The following is a 27,603-nucleotide window of genomic DNA, read 5'->3' as shown; positions in this document are numbered from 1 at the left end:
TAATATAATTTTACTATTTTGTTGACTCAATATTAATTATATTAAAAGAATATTATCCCTGTGGTTTTATGTTTATACAAGTAAGATAAATATAAACCATTAGAGTATGATAATATTCATATAACGATAATCAAAAATAAAGATGTATATAAATATATTATTTATGGGTTTTTTTTTATAAATTTATATAATTGTAATTTTAGTTAATTACTTGTTAAGGGAGTTTTTTTTTAAGATAACCTTACATATTTAGAATTATCAAACAATTTTTTTTTTTTAATTTGTCCCGGTAATTAAATATTTAATACTTGGAACAAAATTGTTTTACCAACAAAAAATCACAATAAACTGTATAAATTTTATTAACTAATATTTTAATTCTAGTAAAATTAAATATATTGGTTTTAGGTTTATTACTAAGTTGTATAATGTTAATTTAGCGAAAAAAACTGTCAAGGTTAGGAAATATTGTAGTTATACTGTTTGTAATTTTTCTAATTTTACGTAATACGATAATAATTTTTTTTAAACAAGATATGTACCTATGTATAATGTATATTGTATATGTGTCAGTATAATGTAATTATTCTCTACAAAACTTAAGGAACGTGTCTAGAATAGTATGTATACAAAACACAACTACCCTTAGAATAATGTGTTTCCGGGATCACGATTAAGTGGATATTTCCAATCCAGAATTCTGGAAATTTTCTTGGATCACTTGGGAATTGGGAATACATTGGCTTATTTTGTTATTTTAATATTTATTTTTGAGGTTAACTACTTCCTAAGTTCTTAATCTAACTGCATTATTGAGAAACTTATTTAATATTTTTTATACTTAGTTCATCATTCATACATTTTGATATTTTGTAGTATTTATAGCTTTAGATTTTAGACAATTTTGCATAATTTTGCTGTAGGTATACACATACGAATAATCTTGTATGTATGATTTATCTATAAATCTGCATATTCAATTATAATTGTAAATAGATTATACAGTTATTTTAAAAATAGTTATTTAATAACTAAGTTAATCCTTGATTTGGTGATTAGTATTTGAATAAAAATAAAATCTAAAAATTATTCTTCATTAAATTATTAATTTAATTGTGTATCAGTGGTATATTTTTATTCGTTATTCATGATTATTTTTTAAATCATAGAAAGTTTATTTGTTATTCATGATTTAATTTTTAATTATAATAGTTTTATTCATCAGACCTGGTTTAATTTTTTTCGTGATTAAATGTATTTTATTTTTTTGTTATTTGTGTTAAAAAGTTGATTTTTAATAAACACGATTTAATTTTCATGTAAATAAAAATATTTAGGTACATTAAAACATTATTAATTAGCTTTTTAGTTTAATTTTTATGTTTTAAATTTGTTAAAGCATGATTCACGGACTCAAAAGTCATAAAGTCATAAACGCGTAATTATATAAATTATACCGATTAATTGTCAGTCTTGAACAGCTGGACAGGGGTTCTCAACATTATTATACTCCGGTTTCCATTTTAGATCTCTAAAAATTTTATGTCATTTAAAAAAATGAATTATCAGGATTTAAATTAATATTTTTTTTTTTTTTTGAATACAAATACAAAATATTGGTTCTGATCAAATTTAATTTTCATTATTAAATAATAATTTATTATTTATGAATAAATAAATATTATTCATGATATATAAAATCTTTACTTAAAAGTAAAATTATTCGTGAATTTAATAAGCTTTTCACTCAAAAAGAATTTAAATTAAAAAAACCTGGATCTGGTAATTTGTATGATAAAAAACTATTAATAGTTGTATGTTATCAGCTTGCTTATTTTCAATCCAAAGTTCTACTGGTCATTTATTACTTTTACTGTATTACTGTGAATATAAATTTCACTAGTAACACATTATTTGAATATAGTTGTTAACAATAGCAAGTAAGTCAGATCATTATGCTTTATTCCAAACTCAACTGTATCTTTATTTAGTTGTAATAATGTACCCTTTACAAATAATGCATTGATCCAACACATTGATTCAAATTTCAATGTACATTGGTGGAACCCTTTTAGATTAATGTACTTGTTGAACCTTATTATGGGCCATTGGATATTAAATTAACTTTTTACTATATTGGAACACATTTAAGTATATTATATTTTATTTTAATACAAAATAATTCAATTCATTAGAGTATACTCGTATTAGAATTTAATCAATACACATTATGTTTCAAAACTTGATAGGTAGGTATAACGTATAACGAAACAAGAACTTATTTTATAAAAATGGTTATTTTATTTTTTTAAGGTTAGTTAAATTTACCATAATAATAAAATATCTAAAAGTTAATCACATATATAATCTGAACCTTTCAACTACAGATTATTCAAAGGTACAATGTAAATTCAAAATTGACATTGTGTGCTTCAAAAACCATGTACCTATGTGCGTCACAAAATGATCTTTATTCAATTTCTAGAAGGCATATGTCTATATAGTACCTACTTCATATAGTATAAAGGCGTACTTACAATCTTTAAATATATTTATTTTCTATCCCCAGTTAAAAATTCTTTTTTACTTATAAATACATTGATACACTAAAATGTTAGAATTGGTTATGAATTTTCTATTGGAATTATACATACTACACGGCAGGTCATATTTTTAAATAATTTATTCGTAAATTGTACATATTAATACACTATAATATTGAAGTGTCAAGTATTATATTTTAATGACATGGAATCGTCATTAATTGTTTTCAAACAACTCCGGCTAATTTTTAAAAAGCGAAATTTAAATAAATTGTTGCTCTTAAATACATATTTTCTATAATACTTTGGAATAGCTTGATATTTTATTAATTCAATATAAAAGAAGATAAAAGCAAATAGTATAATTTTGTATTGAGTACGTATATGATTAAAAACAGACTAAAAATATTATAATATTAGTTAATATAAATGGATTAGTTAAGTGTGCTAGCTTGTGTACTATTTCGTTGCAAAAATCAAATAAATATTGATAAAAGTACTAATTAAAAATCAAATAGTCACAGTTATTAAGGATAATCAATATATAATATTATTATTAAAAAAATCGTTTTAATTTATGTGTATTTATATTTTTTTTAATCTTAATTTACATAATATAATATTATCAATAAATATTTTTATTTTATATACATAATAGTCTTTCAGGTAATAATTCAAAAGCCAATATTTAGAAATCAATGGTGAGGAGGTTACAAAAATGTGTACGATATTATGGTATGTCATGCGAAATAAATATTAAGAATGATATTTATATAACTGATAAAACAACAAAAATAATACATCGTTAAAGAAAAAAGTTTTTTTTTAAGATGCTTTATACTTATGATGTTAGTATCATTATTACACTTTTCTCGTTAGCTAACCAATAACCAATATTAGTACTATGTAAACATTGTAAAACAATAGTTGATTAAGAACTTCGTTGAATGTGATATAAATTTCAAGTTTTCATGATGGTATAGTTGATTCCACAGTAGCATTATTATAAATATTACTGTAGGTAATTTTCAGTGGTTATTATATAACATGCTCGATCGATGGCATACATAGAATCTTTTCTAGTTTGATAAAAAACAACAAAACTATAAGTAGCCATATCTAATTTGTAATATTACAGATTAATTTATAATAATATGAACTATCTATACAATTTTTACCAATTTGTAAATTATGTAAATAATAAATAAATGTAATATATCGAATATGAACAATATTTAAATATTATGTCGTATGTATTTAATCTATTTGTTTGATATGTTAATAGGCACAAGGGTTTTCTAAAGGATTGCCCAAATGGACTATTGACGGAACAAGTAAGTTATCCATTATAATTAATGATTATGTAAAACAATTTTTTTCTTATTTATTCAATTAGGTATTATCTCCAAACTACACATAAAATTATTCTTATAAATAAAGATCAAACCATAAATTGTATGTAGTATGTCTATTGTTAAATAATAGACATAGACATACAATTATTGTATCTTCATAAAATGTATTAAATTAAAAATCAAAAAGAAAATTTCTATTATTTTTCATGTAAATCGTTTAAAAGTTTAAAATGAAATCGAAATATTATTTTTTTTTAACAGAGAAAATTTATTTAATTTTAACTATTTAAATTGAGTTAGGTAACTTAAGTGTTTTGGGCTACACGTGAAATTATAATTGATAATAGATATACATCATGATGTAAGATTAATAAAAGTGTATTAATTTTCAGTCAGAATTAATTTTTTAATTGAATAATTTAGAATAATTTACATTAACAGTGAATTAGTATTTAAAAAAAGTATATATTATTCGTACAAATTAATACAATTTAAGTATCTAGCTAACCAGTGAAACGACTGAACATTTTTAAGGAATTTCCACAGTAAGACAGTACTTTGCAAAGAGTAACCTGGCTTAGAAATACTTTTTATCCTGGAATTCAACCCCTATATTTGTATGATGGTACCACGTGCACATTGTCATTAAAATACGAATATAAAACTGTATTGTTTATTTTTGGTTGTCATTGGTTACACACAATAAAAAACACATGGCTATTATTATTTAATTTGGTTATAACTGGAAAGATAGTTTTCTCTCAAAAATACCATCTTGTTAATTAATTATTCTTAAATTTACAACCAGCAGTTTAAATAGAATTCATTATTTAATTGGATATTTAAAAATATAAACAACTGAGTAATATCCAAATTAAGAGAACTAACAGACGTAACATAATATAGAAAGATATTTATAACTGCGAGTTTAATTACGATTCTAAAATTGATGATTTTTTTCCAGAGCTAAGTCGAGTTCAAATAATATTATTTACACGTTAAACATATTTTTATATATTTGAATTAATATTATGATTTTAATACTTGTTTTTGTTTAATATAATATAAAACATAATTTTCTCATATTTTATTTTCACAAAAATATTATTTATTTTTAGGGATTTATAAAAATATACAGACAGTTTTTCCCGCAAGGTGATCCAACAAAATTTGCATCACTTGTATTCAGAGTGTTCGACGAAAATAAAGTAAGTTTATTATTTCAAAACATAATATTGTAATCCTTTTATAATAGTTAAGAGAATGTTTGAATAAATATATAAAATATACATTTTAAACGATGAATTTTATATTATGTATATTATCATACAATTTTGCAGGTTTTATAGTATGAGTTAATATGTTATATTGGTATACATATATAGAATATAAATGTGTTTGTACAGGGTGGGGCAGTGAATCCGGCAATTTTAAAATAAATACGGAAAGCCCTGTAATTGATATGTGCGTACTAGGTACATAGGTAGTTACTATAAAATTATGTTAACCATAAATAAGCGTTTACTCATCATGAATCGTTGGACCGCACAACAACGTTCCTCTAAAGCAGTGATTCTCAATATAGGATACTCGAACCCTTAGAGGTACGTGACATGATCTCAAGGGATACGCAAAAAAATTATTTTTCATTTATTTGTATTCTAAGTTTATGTTTGGGGTACGTCAATGAAAAAAGGTTGAGAACCGGTGTTCTAAAGTAATGGTTTGGTGTGCTTTATATCTTCTTCGGGAATCATAGGGCCGTATTTGTTCGAGAACGAATATAGACCATCTTGCAGATATCATTTATAAAAATTAAATAACAAATTTACACTTCTTTAATGCTATTGTATATACTTTCGCAGGTTATATAAATATATTTGCTAAAAATATACTTGTTTGGTTTTTATAGTTATTTTAAAATCGCCCGATTTACTGCTCCACCCTGTATATATGATTAACTTAAATTATCTTTTTAATAAGAATGATACCATAGTTAAATTTAACGCCTTGGTTTTTCCGTATAGTAGTATAAGTATTTCATCTATTATTTATTTTGTGTATGAATCCTGAATTGGGTTGTACATACATACAATTTTAAGAGAAGCAATTTTATTAATATATTGCTTGTCGTTCATTATATGTTTTTATTTTGTAAGTCTGTATACAATAGGTTGTAGATAAAATGCTTCGATTTTGATATTTTAGGATAGTTTTAGATAGAAAGTTGGATTTTAATTGTACTTTAAAGAAGTTATAATTAAAATTCCAATTCATTTTTGTGTAATCAGAATTAAAAAACAAAAAATTAAGGAACAGGAATTTTTACACAAATCCAATTTTTGACAAATTTGAATATGTTTTTTAGAGTTACTTGAAATTCAATAACTGCAGACACTTGAAAATTTCACTAAATGTTTAAATTATCAATAATATTTTTAAAATATTTCGAATCTCTTTGAGTTATTTATAGTTATGACAAATTTTCAACTATTTTTGTAAATAATTTCGAAAATTTTATACCTAAGATTTGAAAATTTAATACCATAATTTTAAAAGTTATACAACCTATACAACGGTAGTTCTTGACAAAGACGATATGGTTTCTACGTGAGCGGTAAAGGGTTACTGAGGGGCAGTGAACTAGTTTTGGGCGTTAAGGGGGCGATGAACTAGTTTTAAGCAGTAGGAGAGTGGTGAACTTTTTAGCATGTATTTAGATTAAAACTTAAAACTGAAATCAATGCACCAAGATTTATCTGAAATGGTTTCCATTTATCAATTTATTAATAAAATATAAAGTACCTAACAGAGTGGAAAACTTTTGCTTATCTGTAATCGATTTAAAACTTATTATCTTTATTGGATTATTCTTGTTCTTTTTCTTACTATAATTTCAGTATACCTACAGTTACGTCTTAAATCTTAATCTCGAAAAAATAAACACCAACGTGAAAAAATTATATGTTTTTAAATGTGTTGAAGATACCTATTATAAAATTATTACTGACGTATAGATTATAAAATAAAATATATGATAGTTAAAAGTTTTTTCTTTTAATATTCTTTTATTTTAAAATTATTATTTTTTTACGAACAATTTATGCACAAAACAATTATCGTATTTGAATAATATTTCCCCACAAATAGTTGTCGGTCGAACAACCATTGCGTGAAATATTTTCTGTGAACAATAATTGATGTGATATTATTAATAGGTAATAAGTACCTAATAACTTTAAAATCTTAGTTTTTTTTTTTTTTATTATTACTTACATTGTACCTATTTAGACACAAAAGAAAACACTCATCATCATTATACAATTAATACATCATCGCTTCGTTAGGTTAAAAAAGTATTTATTGAAATATTAAAAACAAAAAATTTACTGTTCCACTCCTTATGTATAAGCTGTACGGCCACACTCACGTCATATGTTGTATTCAATATAGTGAATATCAAAAATCAAGCCAATGCATAAAATAATTAAAATACATCGGTAAAATGTATATTATGTAACGCTGAGTAACTGTCAATTAATATTAAATGCCTTCGAACAAAAATTGCAAAAAGCTACAAAAATCTTACTAGTCATCAATGGTCTAAAATAAATCATCTACCTTTTAGCACTTAACTAACTTTTAGAAATGACAATATTGATATGAATAAATTGATTATTTGAACTTAATACAATGTTCTAATATTAATATTTATTATGCATATTGCATTATATGTCATAAGTTACTATTATAATAATTTATATTATCTTTTTGGAATTATTTATTAACTATTAATTTATTTTACTTAATATGTTAGCGAATATATAATGAACATTAAAAACAATTTTGACCAAAAATAATACAATATTTTATTGTTAACTAGAAAAGCCTGAGATCAAATAATTAATATTTTAATATTTATTTTTACAATTTTCATTCAAATTATTTTTATTGATAACGACTTATCAAAAATAGAGTTTTTCTGAAATGTTTTCAATAGAAATTTTTAAAGAAATATATAATTTGTAATTTATTTATTTTTATTGTGTTAGACATTGAATAGAATTAACTGAAATTGAACGAATGTGTATACTGTACAATGAACATAATATCAATAATTTGAAAATAGTCTCTTGTAATATATCACGTTTGTAATTCATTGTTTTCCCAAATTTTGTATTAATATAATAAAAATATGCCATGTATTTGACAAAAATTACTTTATCTTACAAATACTAATGAACAATATGATAATCTTAGTAGTATATATGATTCTTGAGTATGTGTGTATACTGAATTCCTTCTAATGGCTGGACGTATTTCTATAAAAAATTTGTGTGGGTCTTTTGATGGTTTAGAATGTTGAGATTTACAATAATTTGACCCAGCGGGTGATTAAAATGAGCTCTTAAGAAATTATGTATTATGGCAGGGATCTTAAAGAACAACAAAGCAACGTCTTCATGGATGAGGAGAACATATTGATCGACGTAAATGAAGTTCACAAATAATCTTCACACTTCGGTTAAAAAAAATGAGAAGATCAATTGATGGATAATGTACATTTTATAAACCGGGCTATAAACAGTCAACAGCAACTTTACAAACTCATTCGAGACAGTTGCGTCAAAGAGCTACCGACGCACATAGAGTACACGAACGACAGCATCTGTTGTATGTACATAGAGCATTAACATAATATGCATCAATTCTCTACCTTGCAATCGAATATGAGTCGGACATCGACTATTCATCACATTTACATACTATGATGAGTGCTATCGATATTGAATACCATCACTATCGTTCATTTATATACAAAAGGGAATAGGCCGGCTTCTACTACGCCCCTGAAAAATGTGTATTTCTAACATTGAATTCGACTGCTTTTTCTCGTGTTCGTGGTTAACGGTCCTGAATTGACGTCTTTCCAATACTTGTGAACAGCCAATGGTATTTTGTACGACAAGTAACACGATGGGTGTTACGAAATTTTCATTTACTGGAAGATGACAATCATTGGAATCTCACACTTTTCGACTCACCAGGTGGCTATGGCAATACATTTTTCATCTCACTGGTAGTTGAGCGCATTTATTTATGAAATCATATTACGTTAGCAATCGCTACACTACGTATTGCAGCGACTTTGCTGATGGTGGATGGACTTAAAATTCAACACTCAAGTTGTCATTGAACATTCGCACAAATTCAGACATAATTACCAAATTTCGACATGGCTAAGTTTTGAAAAAATTCAAATTCATTGGGGTTGAATGAGCTATGGTCCACAATTGTTCACTTGAAGCTCTCGATAGAGATCAACGAAAAATTTCAACGATTTACTAGACTTTTCGATGGCGTTCTACCGCGAATGTCCTATGATATTAAAATATTAGATACCTAGCCATTGTCGACCATTCGATGTGAAATAATATTATGTAAGTGGACGAAATTAAAGCATGTTTAAAATGAACATGCCTATGGTGAAATGTCAATACCTACATAACCACTCAATATAAATATGCATGTTCAACTGGATAATTATCAATTTGTTTTTTGAACAATTGTTTGGTATCGATATTTGAAAAGTTATACAGCATAGAAATACACAATACATTAGATTTCCGAAAAATTTTGAAAATCATGAATTAATATACTTTACTTGAAATATTCATAGATTTGCGTGATAATTACATTTATCATGCGCGGACAAGCTAGTTTGGCTGCAAAAAATATCGATACTAATTATTCTATTAATTTAAAAATACAACAGTAAATTATTTTCTGGCAATGAGATGTTGTTTAAATTGATCCTAAAGAAGCAGTCAACTATCATGTTAATTTTTTTTAATTCACTGGATTTGCAGGAAATTTAAAATATTAGTTTATCAAACATTTTGCTTAGGAATTTAAAATCACTATATGGTACGCACAATTTAATTTAAATATATAAAAAAAAAATCATGGAAAATATTCTTGAAGCTACTATTTTGAACTGCGAGTTTCAAAGTGAAGTTATTCTCCTTATCACGAATCCCTACGATCTCTCCAGACTCACCCATTAAATTCAGATGCCTGTTATTTCCAAATCGCTGAGCATTTGCCATGAATATTAATAAGTCATAAGGTCAAACAATGGTATTTGTTGGTTATATCTAGTTAATCCATGCTTTTCACATGGCCAATTATATGTTGCGCGTTTTCACGTTGGCAAACCATCAAGTTTTTTCATTAATACACATCAGGGATTGATCAAATAAATGTTAATAAAATCACATAGGATAAAAACAAAATAAATTTTATTTCTATTAGTATTAAGATTCAACATTTACTTTCGTATTTTGCTTTTTAACATTAATAGAAATATGACTGACAAGGAAATGATTCAAGTTTTTTTTTGTTTTCTATTGTTCAATTAAAATGAAAATTCCACAAATTTTCATTATATTATATTATTAGTAGGTAAGGCGTCACATTTTTTCTGACAAATACGGATGAATTTTGTTCCGATTATGAAATGCACGAGATAGCTAATTGATAAATAATTATTAATATTAATATTATTAACTTATTATAAACAATCTTTTAAATCGCAGGTTTGACATATCATATTATGTGGTTAGAGTATTATTATTAGTAGTAGTTTAAAGATTAATTATAACTTAATTCAAATTTAAATTGTTTATTAAAGAGACCTATTTAATACTGATATATGTTCATAACCTACTAGCATCAGATAAAATCTGAACAATTGGGTTTAATAAAAGTTAAAAATGTGAATTTAAACAGCACAGTAAAACTATAAAAATAGATATTTTGTGTTTTTAGATAATGCATTGCGTATTTGACATGTACGACGTTAACTAATTTTTATCACGTGCAAAAACAAATAAAAAATTGACTATTCTTATAGTTGGTATTGATATTGTCGAGACAAACCTTCTAATTTAAAATCTTATCTCGTTCTATCGGCAATATTTCGTTTTTTTTAAAGTCAGTTTAACAACTGTTTTACTCCTTAAAAAAAACGTCACAACAACAAAACGTCTTATACATCTATCTCCTCCCATATTTTATAAATTGAATTAGGATAAAAATCAAAAAGTTCAAATAATTCTTCATGTTTTGAAATAACTGCAAACATTAAAAATACTATTGTTTTTAAAATAATTTTACAAAATATTATTATTATTATTATTTATTTTTTTATTGTTACAGAATCAACAACCAGGTTATTAGATTATAATTATAGCTTAAGTTAGAATTATTATGCACTTAGAGGGATGTTTACAATGAATTACAATTATATTAAGTTGTATTTTTATTTATTTTTTTTTAAATGGTAATAATTTTTGTTGTGTTAGTATAGGAGCCTATACAGCTTTATTATAGATGTTTTCTGGGAGTTTACATTTTTTTTCAGACATGCTCATTTTGCAACTAAATCATTACAACCAAATACATACTCGTCCACTGACCAAAATTTCACAGAGGCCAAACAAAGTAATATTAGCGTTAATAACAATTTTATTTTAATTTATGTAAAAAAAAATTGTGGAATTTTTAAATTCTACTTTATTTAATAAAAGTTGAATTAAAAGTTTAAAGAGGGCATGCGATTTTATTCTTTTTAGTTGCATTTGATTTAGAAAACCAAAATAGTTATTCATTGTGCATTGATATTACTGGTATTATATTTTATACTTAGATAAAATATTTAGAAAATAAAACTATATTGTTACATTGATCTACTCGTATAGTAAATATGTAATCATAGTTATAAATATTTTATAATAATGGAATTATAAACGATATATTTTATTTTCTTATCAAGTTACATGGATAAATAGACATGTAGGATAACTCATTATTTCTATACGTAAATTACATTTTAATAATTAATTTTCATTCAGATTTTTTATCTGTATTCGCTCCCTATATTTTTTTCGTGAACAAAATATAAGTATAATGATCATTTTCGTAATATTTATACTGTGTATATATATTCAGTTTTTTTTTTGTTCATTTGCTCTTTGGATATAATTTAATAGTACTGTGCAAACCAAATAATAATAAAAAAAAGGCAAGCGAATGGAATATTTGAAATATTAACGTCAATACAAAACGGTTTAACACGTGTAATATAATTTTTTGCATAATATAAAAATGTTGTTTTTTTTTTGTCCACGCCACTTAGTACATACGTTTGTTTTCGATTAGTTAAAAGTTAAATTGAACAAAACCATTAAACCAACATAAACGTAGGTTCGATTAAACGATTAAAATATTTTTTTTTATTTACTTTCGATTAAATCCATATACTTTACTTAAACCCTAAATTTTACATTAAAGATCAAAACAATTGTCTGTTAAAGTACCTTCAGTATAATATTATTACAGTGTTTTTGTCTATTTGCAATCAATTAACGTAAACGTAAAAATGATAAATAATATTAAGATATTATATTAATATTAATATTTTATTTTTCAACAATATTATTAAAATTTATAATACTATAGCTAAAACCAATTTTTCTATATTTATAGATAATATTTTAGTCAGTACCTACTTAATTTGATTTGGAAGATTTAATCCAGTAAGGTGAAACTAGTTTTTTTTTTCATTAACACAAAAAATAATACATAGTCCATCCAAAGTTTATTCCCAGTTTAGAACTTTAATTAAACTTTGTGCCACAGGCTATATTAAGAGCGTAACTAAGTTTGAGAACCACCGGTAGCTACAGGTTCTTGTTGACACGAAATCCTCAACGTCATGAAATGTAATTCAAATGTAAAGTCTTCCACTCCAATACGAGCAATTCCAGGATACATTATTTGATGAACCACGAACAAACGATATTTAAGAATAGTAACTAAGATTACCATTTATGTATATTTTTTATATATTCATAAAAATGATATGAATATAATGATAATCATACAATAATTTAATCGAATAAATAAACAAACGACACATATATAGATCTAACATAACTCTAAGTAAATACGCACTTTGATTTTCAATCTATTTGTACCTATCTATAACTCGAATTCTCGATTCCATCACATATATAATTCAAATGGTTCAAATACACGTTCTACATAGTCGCTTGCCATTTACTAGCCAGTGATGTAATTTTTCATCGGAAAGAAAACGGTCAATGGGGAGTATGAAAAATGCCTTTCTTTTGTAAAATGGTAACGAGAAATGTTGACGAATTCACCTCATCTTATTCACTTAGGCAAAACCTTAAAAAATACAGCATTAACAGGACTACAGGTATTCATTTGAAACGACATTTTCTTAAAAAATAAAATGAAAGGAGTAGATGCTTTTTTTTTAAAAGTTACATTTCTGGTTTCGAAAAAACATTCTTAATAAAATTATATATACATTTTTACCATATACTTAGTTTGTTGTAACTTATAATAGAGATTCACGTAACATTAAAATAATCTTAATATTAAATTGTTTATATTTTTCGGAGTACGAGAGATTGATTTAAAAACAACCTAACATAATACTTAATCGAGTCATAAATATAGGAAACGTTGTTTAAGATTGTAAAGTATCATAAAAACTAAATTGTGCTTATATTCAAACAGCTTATATAAATCCTTGATGGTAAAAAATAAAAAATAATTCTTATATTATACTGAACGTATTTAAATTTGTTTAAACCTATTTTATTTCTTTAAATCAATTATTTTATTACCAACGAATATTTGAGGAGGTATTTACCTAATAAATTTTAAATTATATTGTATAATTGATAAATTGTATTAATGTATTATAATTTGTAATAAAATAATAAATAAGATAACGCAACATTATTATGTTTCGTCGTGTAGCTAAAATCTTTTTACCTTATTTTTTTAGATCATTAAAAAGTAATAAATTTATTGCTTTATTGATTTAGTTAAAAATGTTTTGGCTACTTAAAAACACAAGAAAGAATTCTTAAAAAATGTCAAATCAATTTTAGTTGGTATTTTGAGGTTTTTGTTTTACATTTTTTCAGACGTTTTTGTAAGCCAAAGATAAACTAAAAAGAATAAAAAGGAGCTCGGAATAAAAATATTTTAAACAACACCAGTCTTATCTCAACACTTCTTTGAATGGTTTTTCAAACAAATACTATGATTTATTTTTGTATTCAAATTTTATGCTCCAACAGAAATATAACTTGAGTCATAGAACTCTCAACTCTTTTATGATTTTATCTTTAGCTACTATCTAAATTCATATATAATTATAATATTATGTATAATCTTTATTTATTATTCCATCGAAAAATTTACAAAGTTTTGTAAAGTATAGAAATTATAAGTAGTAAAAAAAATGTTAAGTTTATTTAATTTTTAATTTTTCCTATCTCGTATCCATAAATGATAATATTGTTATTTGGTTATTGGCAGTTGTGAATACGTTTCACATGTTCTAAGATAACTTATTGTATTTTAACATTGTTACAACTATTATGGAATAGTAAATTGAAAAGTTGATATTCATTTAAGTAGAGTGCCTTTTACGTGGACCCGCAATTTATCACGATATTGACATACTGAACTTCATTGATGTTCCGATACGGCTTTGCAGGGACATTGGGGAATTTCAATCAACTAACTTGTAGCGCTAGAAAATATCTGCCTCTAAAAACAATTTTTGTATTCAATTCACTTCAACCCCTAAAAATAAATATTAGTTTTTTTTGTAATTCGATGTACCATCGTCGTATATTATTTATTTAATATACACTTTATCACCTACTATGTACTGACATTTCTGTCAAACTATTAATCCGCTGAACAAAATGTGAATACAATATTTACATGAAATATTTTTCCTTTTGTTTCCAGAAACTACTAATATGATTAAAACAAAAAAAAAGTTTAAATTTTAACGTGACAATCAATTATAATAATACCAAGTATTTGCTAGATAACAACTTCGATGTGTTGATATTATAATGCTATACTAGCCATAAGGTATGTAATGTAATTTATTACTGTCAGTGTTATTGTTATTATCATTGTCAAGTATGGCATACAACTATTGTTCATAAAGTTCAATTATACACTTTCTAGATAATACTTAATAGATACATAATAATATGGGATATGGTTTAATATATATATATATATAAATTAATTAATTTAAAATATCAAATTAAGTATAACAAAACGATCAATTATGTATATCAATTTTGTCCTGATTTACTAAACTTAATAATATATTCTGAATATTTTATATTGATTTTTGGTTTATTGTTATAAATTATAATAATACTTAAAAATATGTACCTAACTAGATACATATCGCTTATTAATTTATTCAGTTTAATAATTAAAAAAAGGAAAACGTTTTTAATCATAACACTGTTATAATACCATTATATAATTCATTAATTTTATAACGAACATAAGAAAATTAAATTTGTATTAAGTTTGTGTTATGTATTTATTATTATTACTATTATCACATTGACCCACTATGGTGTATGAAGAGGAATTCTTGTTGGAGTGTCATCTTGTACCAAATAATAATTTAGTTAATTGATAATAGTAGCACTCATATTTGTTGTATACTTGAAAATAATATTAACAGTTAAACATTTCACTGCAGAATAGGAAAATAAACAGAATGAACTTTATACAATGCAATATTATGTCTGATACAATCCACTGAAACAAAAGCTTACAAATTATAATAATTAGAAACTAAAAATTTTTTAGAATATCAAGAAAATCAAAAACATAGTTAGAGGGATGGCAGTGACATTAAAATTACTTAAATTTAATATATTAAAATAGTTTAACGGTTAGATTCTAACTATAGTAACCCATAGTCAAATAAACTGTCATATTTTAGGGACAAATTTCCTTTTAGACCCATGAAAACACAACTTTATTTAGTGATTTTTATACGTTGACGGTTTTGTTGTATTTTTGTTGTTTTGTATGATATTATTTTGGATTTACAGACAGATATTTGGTAAACGCATTTAATATAAAAATCGTTGTATACCCATTGTGACGTATATGCCCTATTGTGTCTGCCCTCTTGTCCATCATTCACGCCTTTCGTAGCCTTTGTTATCGTAATAACATTATTATTTTATACATTAAGTATTTTATTTTATTGTGATATTTTTGATCTACGTAAAAATAGAAGTGTACCTTATTGTGGTATTTTAGATTTTATTGTAATAGCAAATATTATTTGATTGACATTAAATGAGTTAAATCGTTCTTTTTAATCAATTTGTATTGTTATGTATGTATGGGTTTTGAGAATTTTAATATTGAGTTAAATACTTTAGATTATTCGTTACATTATGTATCAACTTGGTATCTTAGTTGATAATAATCGACAACTTTCGTTAGCTTTGGTTCATATTTTTTAAACGTTGGTAATTTTATCATTAATTGCTTTTAAAATAACAGGTAGGTACCTTAAGATATTTATTTTATACTTCCGTTATTAATATTTTTATATCTCAGTGTGTATGCTTTTCTAATTTTTTTATTTTGGTGATATAATAATTATATAATTATTTTTTGTTAAAAACTTTTATATACATTATTAAGAGATATATTATGACAAATAATATTATTAATATTATATTTAGACTTTTTAAAGCTCCCATTTATTAGATGTTATAAAATAAATTGTGGACCATTGATTGATGACAGGATAATGTAATTTATCAAAAAAGAAATTATGGGTGTAAAAACAAAAATTAAACTGAACAAATAATATTAAATGAAAAATAAATCAATCGTACCTATTTGGTAATATAAATACAAAAATATGTGTAATATATTGACAAACTAAATTGTTTTATTTCGGCATAGCAATCCACAACTAAAAAACAATTAAGTCAAATTTCAGTAGTATACGTAGTAATTATGTAATAAATATTTTAAAATGTTTTAAACTTTTTTAAGTGAATATAATTAGTCATAAATAAATTAAATTATTATAACCACAATCTATAATATACGACATAAATTTAAAATGCTTAGTAGTATTTTATTTTTAAATTATAAATTAAATGTTATTACTGAATCGTTAGCAAATATACCAACAATATATAGATAAATAGCAGTTATTGCTATAGGTACTTAACATTCATATTTAAATTATTTTAAATTATAGTAGTCAATATTATTTCATATCAGTTATAGTATTCGCCAGAAATGTACGTTTTAAACTTTAAGTTCCTTATCTGCATTTATTTTTTCACAAAAATTAATAAAAAAAAATTAAGATACTAGGTATATTAGAAGAGTAAACAATGATGATTAATAATATACGTATAAGAATTAAAATGAGTTTAAGTAACTATGTTTTATAAAATGTAGAGTTTTAATTAATTTGTCACTTTATTAAGCTGAAACAGTTAATGTGTAAATATAAATATATATTATATTCATAAACAATTGTACTTTAGATTTCCATACTGCACGTACAACGGTGTTTAATTAAACAATACTTCATATTTAGGTAGTTAATGAACACAGTTTAATTTTGTGTTTTCAAAAACAAGTAACAACAATGATTATTTTCTTCATAAAAGTACTGCAAAAATTATAACAATTATCTCGTATATATAAATGGTATAATTATAGCAATGCTTATGTCTTTTAATTAAATTATAGACATCTAAATGCAGCTAAAAAGCATAATATTATTATTTAATAATGTGTAATTTTATAGTTGCAATGGCGTTCTGATGATTTTACGAATAAATATAATATTTCATATTGAAACAAAAGACTAGTAATTACAACATTTTGAATAACTCATAAACATTTAAACTACATGAATATTATAGGCAATTGTCATGCATTAAAGACTAAATTAAAATAATTTGATCATTGAGAGTATGAAAACTTCTATTTATTATCGTTGTCTTGTTAACACGTATGGAGAACAATTATATAAAAAAAACATTGTTTTCTCTAGTCATCGCTAATTATTACGTACGAGTGTGTGTGTATGTATTATCTATCCAAAGACAATGTTCATATTATTATAACCATATACCTTAATATATAACGATGAACTCTAAGGTGGTAAAATACAATTTGTTTTATGTTAATTTAAATTAATTTAAAACAATAATTTAAGTGTCTCTTTAAATATTGAAATGTAATTCTTTTTGCTTGTTTAAAGTTTTTTTTTTTCAATTACAATTTATATTAAAAAATTGATCAATTGTTTCTTAAGATGTAAAGTGTTTTTGAAACTATACATTTGTCGTATAAAAACTTAAATTTCATAAAGAATTTTAATTTTTTTCCGCTATAAAAATAAAATTAATGCTTACAATATTTAATGATATAATAGTATTATAAACCAAAATAAAAAAATAAAAATAGCAAACAATTATAAGATATTATAATTATGATTTAAAGTACCTTTTATGATTGAAACTTAAAGGCAATTAATTAAATACTTTATAATAAACAAATAAGTAGGTTCAATAATAACACTTTATTGTGATTTAAATTTGTTGTAAAAAAGGTGGGAAAGTGTTAACTACTCTATTGTACGGTAGATGTAGAGTGGATCACTTTAAATTAGATGTGTTAAATTTGAACTCAATTATATATAATTGTATACAAAAAAACGATTCTAAGAGGAAGTTGTCCATCAGATTATGTCACTAAATATATTTTATGATATGCATAATATTTTTATTAAACTAATTTATTTTACAATTAGTAATACAGTGGGTTGAATTAGTTTTTGATGAAAACATTAAATTTAAAAATATTATTGTGTATATAAAATAATATAATAATATACATTAAAGTTTCAAGTATCCATTAATATTGTTTTTTTAAATTATAAAAACAATAAATATAGTTATTCTTAATTCAAATATTTAGTTTTTCTTAAATTTGAACCTAAAATGCTTATAAAAAAGAAAACGATGTCATACTCGTATTTTTAGCTATTTTTGTTTTAACATAAACTACAATGAAGAGTTATTTTTATTAAATTGTCAATCTTTAATTATAAAATTGCTCATTTTATACTACCTATATAAAAATATTGAAAATACCTATACCTATTTAAAATATAACAATTTCAATTACAATGGTGATCGATAAATAGATTTGTTATTTAATTCAATTTTGAGTAGTTTAGTAATCGGACCATTCAATTGTAAAATTGGATTACGTTTGATCTAAGAATAAATTTTAGATTTGTGAACTAATTCATATTCGTATATCCTCTTTTAAGTTGATTATAAAATATATAATGCGTTTTGAAAAATAAATTGATGCAAGTCAAAACACTAGATATTTATATTTTCAAATAATGTTTGTAACATACATATAATAATGCAATAAAAATTAAAACAAAATTAAATATACTATCGTAATAATGTAGTAATATTTCTTAAAATATAGGGTAAAAATGATATGTTTTATAATTTACAAGTTCATAAAAATGCCATTTTATAGTGGTAAAAATGGGGTTTATGAAATAATGTATAATAATAGGTAGTTAACCAGCTGATTAATATTCATAATACCCTCACAATTGCATAATATAGAACGTTTTGTTATAAAATAAAAATGTTTACACAAAATATAAATAAAAAACACGTAGGTATTATATAAAATATATTATATAACTCATTATTTATTTGTATTTTTTAAAAAGTAAAAAAACTTAAAAGTAGGTGATTGATCTGTTGTATAGTAAGAGTCGGATGAACATTGAGTAAGAACTGTAATGGAGGTGTTTGAATTTAATGATAGGGCATAGTACCTATATGATATAAAACGATTCTGAGGTAAGATTATATTCTAATAATTATATTAAAAGTATAGCAAATGTTCGTATTATTTTTATTTTTTCCAATTATTTCAAAAACTACTAAGAATTTTAGATTTTTATCTCCTGAAAGTACTAACTAGATCCAATTTACTTCGGGAAATCTTCAGAGCATTTTTTTTACTAAAAAATTATTTTCAAATATAAAAATAATAATAATAAAAAAAAACAAATATCACTGTAAAATCAATATGTTCATTCCTATGATCAGAATCTAAAATAATAATTTATTTTTCATATTTATTTCGTACCTACATACTTTACTCTGTTGTCGAAATCAAAACTAATAATTATATACAAATATTGAAATATACTTTAATACATAATAAATAAACTGTGATCTTTTAGTTCTTGATGAGGAATTTAAAATTGAAAATACATTTTTTGGTTTTATATTATTGCTATACGATTGTTTTTTCTTATTTAAAAACAAATATAAATATATATATTATATATATATTATATACTATATATACTATACATAAATATTCAGATGGATTATATTAATGTTAACAACGCATACACATATTAAAATACATAATATAAGTACTCCTATAAGTAAAAGTAAACTTGTGTTTCGGGATTACAAACAAATTACGCTCTTTGTTTTCGGTGCCAAACATAATTCTCGTTCATATAGGGTAGTGAAAAACTCGACTCGTAAATTATGTCGAGTAGGTATATTATTATATTGTAGTTTATTCATGCAATAATATAGGACACCAACATGTCATAAAAGGAGAAAATATTCAAACAAATACGTATGATATACTACATTAACTGGCAACAATATTAGTTTAATAGCACCATTATACGAACTATATATAATATATTCGCACGTGGGTGGTGTAAACCGTCGAATTCTGTGTTCACGGTTTACGAAGCTACATAATAAATTCAATCGTTAAGAAGTCAAAATAATCTGTACATCCATTTGTTTTTATAAAAATCGTTTCATGAATCCATTAAGTTAATCGAAGTCAATTTGACTACCTTGCTAATTATTATAAGTTAAAAAATCGTTATTTTTTTTATTTTAAACCCTTTTCACTGTTTTTTTCAGCGCATAAATGAACAATTTCCTCTAAAATTATAGAATACAAAAAAAAAACTTAAAAATATATTCACCCCATCGTAAACTTAACATATAGCATACAACAAACAACATATAACTTAGAAGTATAATATAACTCAGGACGAATTTAATTATTTTGATATCAATATAGCAATTCGATTTATTATTTATGTTCAATGATATATTTTAAATATTTTTGATTTTAAACAGATGATGTGTGTTTTAATATAAATTATTTTTTTGTCTGTCATCACTTCTCGGAGCTATAAAAGTTATTCATTTTTAAACTTTATGGATATTTTCTAATAGAAAATTGTACTTAGTTGGCTCTATTATCGATAGTAAAAATTCCCAGTATTTTTAAAACAACTATGAAAAAAAAAACGGAAATCGTTACACAAAACTAGAGTTCAACGAAAAGACTGTTTTCCTTTATTTGTTGTGACCATATGCGAGGCTGTGTAAATAAAATAGTGAAACACGTGGTCGACATCGCGGGAAAGCACTAATTATTTAATTTAAATTTTTAATTACGTTTTAAACAAAAACCTGTAAAAGTTTAATCCAACTTTTCCAGTCGAGCATTGTGTTTTGTAACGTATGCCTTTTGGTATACAGGTACACGGTGGAGAAATATAAAGAAACCGAGATAGAGAGAGAGAGAGAGAGAGAGAGAAAATAAAAATTCTCAAAACGAATAAGACCACCTTGTGTGCTTATGCGATGGAACGGATGTATGACGACGATCTGGAACGAGCTTTAACGCCTTTAACCCCTTGCACCGTCTGTCAGACGATAATAATATAATAAGTGTCAATTGACGAGAGTGCTACAATACTATAATACTTCACTGTAAATACTGTCGAACAGCTCGCGTACCTGTGTATGGGATATAAAACCGCTTCTGCGGCGAGCGTTGTACGCGGTGCTTACTATATATTGTCGTGTGAAGTACATACTGTACAAGCTCTTCTTTTCACTCGTCAACGCTCTTTACAACCGCATAATAACTTGACGTTCGACTCGCTGTGTGTTTGTACGTTATATTTTGCGGACGAGCAGCCAGTGCGACCTCACCACCGCGAGAGCGTTCTTCTGCGATATTTAACACGTCCGTACAAGTATTAATGTATATATGTGTGCTAAAATATAATTTATTATTTTCACGGTTTATCGCACGGCGACTTATACAATACGACAAAAATATAATATGATAAACGTATAAATACTCATATTATACTCGTATGTATTTAATATTGGGTACTGAGTGATGTGCTCACGCTCCGACGCTCGTGTAACCGTCGAGTATCGCACTTCGGGGGATTATTTTATTATTTTCGACGCAGTACAGATCCACTCGACGACGCATTTTGTACGTCGATACGATACGTATAGGTATATAATATAGGTACGTGCGTACGTCGTATGATAATAATATGTCCGTTCCTTTTCCGGTCGCCGCCGTGTCCCTACGTCCGGGACGTTGAAAACGGTTACCGGTAAACGTATTATCCCAGGGGAATAAAATGCCCGTAGCATAAAACGTACAACTCGATGTCAAAACATCTGGAAAATAGTATCCAAAGACAAAACACACACACATACACACAAAAATAGTATATCTTTGAAATAAAATATGAAGATGAGCAATGCCAGATAGTGGCACTTTTCATTATTTCAACATTGCTGCTCATAGTAGTTAAAAGTCAGCTGTGTCGATTAATGGTACAACGTTTGAAGCCATCGTACGAATGTCAGTAATTAGTCAGATCCAATTTATAGGTACAGAATTTTTGGAAAATGTGAATCAATATATTCATAAACGACCTTAGTCAAATTGAACAGTGTTGGTCAAACATGCGGTTGTGCCACACAAATTACAATTATATCCAAACAGAATTAGCAAACAATTCAACATAAATATTTTTATAAGTTCTATAAGTTATAAATAATTAATTATACAAATAATATAATACATTTTGTAAGCACATGAAATTATTATGAATTAAATATCAACATTAAATTGAAAAGTCCATAATATTAATACAGTAAAATCAATAATATTAATATACAATTTCATATAAATTGTAAATATGATGATTACTATTATTATACATTTTTAGAGGTTTAGTGTTTTTTATAATATACATAGTAGGTATGTATGAGATGAATATTTTATTTTGTTTTTCAAATTTTATTTTTCCGTTTGTTTTCAGTTTTGGATATTCTATTATTTATTCGTAGGATATCTTTCACAAAATGTTTTTTTTTTTTTTTTGAATATTTTCTCCAACATATTTTAAACATATTCAGTGTGGTTTTTAAAATATAATAATATATACAGTTATGTGGATGGATTTTTTTTTTTTGAAAATAGACTTGGGTAAAAATCAGAAAAATAATAATAAATAATATAACTTCTTATAATACTTTTTTTAATTTTAGATTCTGAGTGTAGCAATGAATTTATCGATTTTATAACGCAGTGTGTGTACTTTTTTTTATTACCCGATTTATAGTATACAAAATGCTTTGATTTTCAATTTCAATATATTTTCTGGTAGAAAAATAAATCTAGTTGGTAATTTTAGGAGGTCAAAATTGAAAATTCCCAGTACTTTTCAAAACAATCGATAATAGGTATATATATATACATAACCGTTATGCTATTGTTCAATGCATAATAAAACATTCGTGTTTGTTCTATGGCGCTGTCTTATTTTATAATAAGTTCTCTTCTTTCTAAAACAACCAATAAGCTACCTTTTTTCAACTGGTCGTTATTTCTTACTGAATAACTGTGTAAGTGACATATTTTCTCCTCAAGTAACGCGTTAACCCGTTAACGTATACATCACAATTAGTTTATTATTCAAATAGCGATACCTGTAAAATGTCATTTAAATGCATGACTAGATGATTTGACTTGTATGTATTAGGAATTGCACAAATTAATAAAGTTATAATGACTAAAAAATGAAAAAAAAACATACTGTTTACTTTGGTTAACTATTATCGATGACAAGAAGAAAACTTAATCGAGAAATTGTTTTTTTTCTTAATAGTGTATAAACTTTAGAAATACGAGTATGTTGTTTTTTCCATTAATTTTTTTCAACTGTTTTAATTAATTTAGTTTTAAAATGTTGAACAATAACAAGAATATTAATTTGAAAATTTTAACATGACATTAGTTAAATTCAATAAAGAAATCTCAGGATTAATTAAAATTATTCTTAATACGAGTAATAGTACGTTTTCAAATACCACTAATATAAATATATATATTATTTAAATAGAGTACATACATAGTATTATTAAGGGAAAGTTAACTTTATTTAAATTGCATTGTTTATAAGTGTATGAGTTGTTAAATAAATTAAAGGAATTAATTCATTTTACATTCTAAGTTTTAGATTATATATTAATTAGAATCTTTAATATGTCTTAGTTTATTTTTTACTCATATTTATTATATGCAAATTATGCTGTAATTTTTTAAAGATGTTCTATTTAAGGTACTAGAGAATAAAGATGAAAAACATTAATAGAATGTCTAAATCTTATTGTAATACATGAAGCACAACTGTATAATTTTTTCAAGGAAGAATGCTAGTTTTACAAAAAAGTTAAGTGCCCCAAACCACGATTAATATTTACTTGGTCCATAGATGTATTCACGTATTTTATGATATATTAACATTGTTAGTAATTTATTTTGCTATCACTTTTGTCTATTTTGGTAGGTTGATATAAATTTAAAAATAATATTCAATTTAATATATTTTTTTATTGAAATTTTTAAAATATTAATTTGTATGGATTAGGTTTTAATATGTGTTATAAGGTTTTTCATAAGTTATGCTGAGTACTTCTTTTTTTATAGGCATTTGAATTAATGAAAATAAAAAATTAAAATTTTTATAAATGTCAATATTTGAACAATTTTGGTTATTTTGTTGCAATCTAAAAATATTTTTCATGTTGATATTATACTTTTACGAACATAAAATATTATTTTCTTTATAGACATCATTTTAAAATTTGATTTTTTGAGGCGAAAATGTATACAATCTAAAGTATTACTTATAGTAAAATAAACTCTTTAACAGCAATATTATCATATAAGTTAAAAAACCATCTTCACTTTGCATAGTTTTTTATATACCATAATATATCATCGAATTAAAATTTAATACAGACATTAAAGTGATTTAATCAATGACAAGGTTCACTAAACATCTATTAGCTATTGTGGAGTAAAGTGGTTACTTAATATTTTCCCTACTTTTATTTATAATAATAATGTATGCATTACTTTTCTTTTTAATATTTATTATTAATTGTGAGCCTTATATCAAATTCACTTCCATACTCAAATTCTAATTGGCTAATATTATATACTTATATAATCATGAAAAAGTTATAATATGTCAAGAAGATTGAACAAATATTTAAATATTTGTGAATTAAAATAACATAATATGACGTATATTTATAACGCTAATATTATTTTTTTGCGAGTTTCTAACATTAATTTGTATAAATCTGAGTTTCGTATTATTTTTATTTATTTTATTTTACCAACCTCATATTCATACATTTAAGTCATTTATTACTATGTGATATTATAATTATAGTTATTATCATAACTAGTATACGCAATTATTAACATGTTTTAATTACTGTTTTATATTAACGGTTATCTGTTGTATGTAGGTATACACTTGCGTATTTAATTTAACCAGATTTATGAATTCTGTTACATATTAACTAATAAAATTACTTTAATATTAGAAGAAAATTATTTCAAGATGTTTCTAATATGATAATAAAGAAAAATCACCAAACTTGGTAGGTTTAATTTATTTTATGTGCTTTTTAGCAATAAAATGTATGAATTAAATAATCATAAAATTAAGCTATAAAGTTTTTAAAGTGATATGGCTTTTTGTTTTCGTATGATAGTATAATGTAATAAATGAAGAAGAACTTAATAAATTATTATATTATACCGTTGAATTATGCCATTTTTATTAGTTTGGATGTTGGTTATTAATAAATTATTATTGAAAAAAAACTTTGTGTAAAGCAATATTTAAGATTAAAAATGTGCACACAAGAATTTTTAAATTGATACCATTTATTTTGAATATCGTCAAAACTTTGATACATACAAAATGTATAGTTGTAAAAGCAAAGAATTCTTCACATAAAATTATTATATTTTATTACGATTGTTCTTTAAAAAAATATCGTATTTGTTTTTATATTTAAAATTATTAATAATTGCTCATTTTAAATTCCATTTACCGCACATGATGAATAGTAATACAAAAATATTTTTTATATTACAATTTATTAGAATTACTGAGAAATGGGATATGTATTATACTTTCCTTAGAGTATCCAATATTATTATATTAAGTCTGCATTCAAATACATAGTCGAATAAATAATGGTATGCAAATTACTAATTTATTTTATCTATATCGTAATATAAAAATCACCTACTCTTAAAATAAGATGTATTTTTTTCAATAGGTAATATTATCAAAGCGATTGATAAAAATATGTATTTTTTTTATGTAATATTTTAAGTGTACCTAAAGTTTGTTTTTTAATTAATAAGACAATAAAATATAGTCTTAATCGTTTAAAATAATTTTATATGCAATATGATACTGGTTGTATTTTACTGAAATACCAACTAAAAATTTCAATATAATTGGGAAAACCAAAAAAAAATTTACGAAGCCAAAGTTTTTGATAAAATCGATATCGGTTTTATATCGCACTTACAAATTAGTAATCAAATACATTTAAACATTTGGGATTTTTTTATAGAACTTTAAACTATAATATGTATGTATAAAATCACATTTATTGTTAAGCTTCATACAGCTTAAATTCTCTTAGAGAATCTTGTATTTAAAAGAAAATAACGATTTTTTTCATATAAGATATTATTTATAATATATTAATAAATTTGTAGTTTGTTATGTATTATTCTAGGGAACATGAAACATTTTGTTATTGGTTATACTATTATTTTTTATACATAGTGCAATTTAAAAATATTTAAACTAATTTTTAGGAAAACCAATTTCAACAATTTTACGCTGTATGGTATTGGCTAATAAGTTAGCAACAATATTAATATTCTTTCATATAAGTATAATATACTATTTTAATTTATTTGTATGTGTTGTATGTGATAAATAGTTGTTTTTGTAAAAATGTATTTATAATTCCTTATAATATTAAAGTTATTAACAAAAAAAAATTAAATTATAAGATATGTTTAAAATTAAATACTAACACACCATATCTACTGAAAATCATTTATTTTTAAATACAATGATTTATAAATTCAAATTTAACACATATTATAGTTACTTTACCTTCTCGAGGCATCATTTGAAACCTGCTATACAACATAGTGCATTTTCATGTTTTTATTGAATTAAATATCTTAACTTACAGATACACCACTTATGTATAATATTATAAAATGTGTTTATTTTTATTATTATTTAAAATACAAATTCTATACACTTCCTTACTAAACTGGAATTTAGCAACTTTAATATAAATACAATATATACAATATACATACTGTTCATATATTATATAGGTGTAGTATAATGTTATACTGTATTTTGGCACCAAAACATATTCAGTAATATAAATACTATCTATACAACTGTTAAGTTGAATATTTTTATTTTTATATTAAGAAGAATTTAATCAAATATATTATAA

At 24.0% G+C, this 27,603-nt stretch overlaps 1 protein-coding gene across 2 annotated transcripts in view; it reads left to right on the top strand.

The window, feature by feature from the left end:
* The window catches only part of LOC114129186 (frequenin-1), a 120,218-nt gene that overhangs the window by 28,690 nt on the left and 63,925 nt on the right, over nt 1-27,603 (top strand). For both annotated transcript variants that reach the window (XM_050197388.1, XM_050197387.1), the window contains exons 4-5: nt 3,829-3,877; nt 5,017-5,106. In XM_050197388.1, the coding sequence (XP_050053345.1) occupies nt 3,829-3,877; nt 5,017-5,106 (139 nt within the window). The remainder of the gene's footprint in view (nt 1-3,828; nt 3,878-5,016; nt 5,107-27,603) is intronic.

Source organism: Aphis gossypii, chromosome 1, assembly GCF_020184175.1.
Source record: "Aphis gossypii isolate Hap1 chromosome 1, ASM2018417v2, whole genome shotgun sequence".
Taxonomy (NCBI): Eukaryota; Metazoa; Arthropoda; class Insecta; order Hemiptera; family Aphididae; genus Aphis; species Aphis gossypii.
This window is presented reverse-complemented; position numbering and strand designations above follow the sequence as displayed.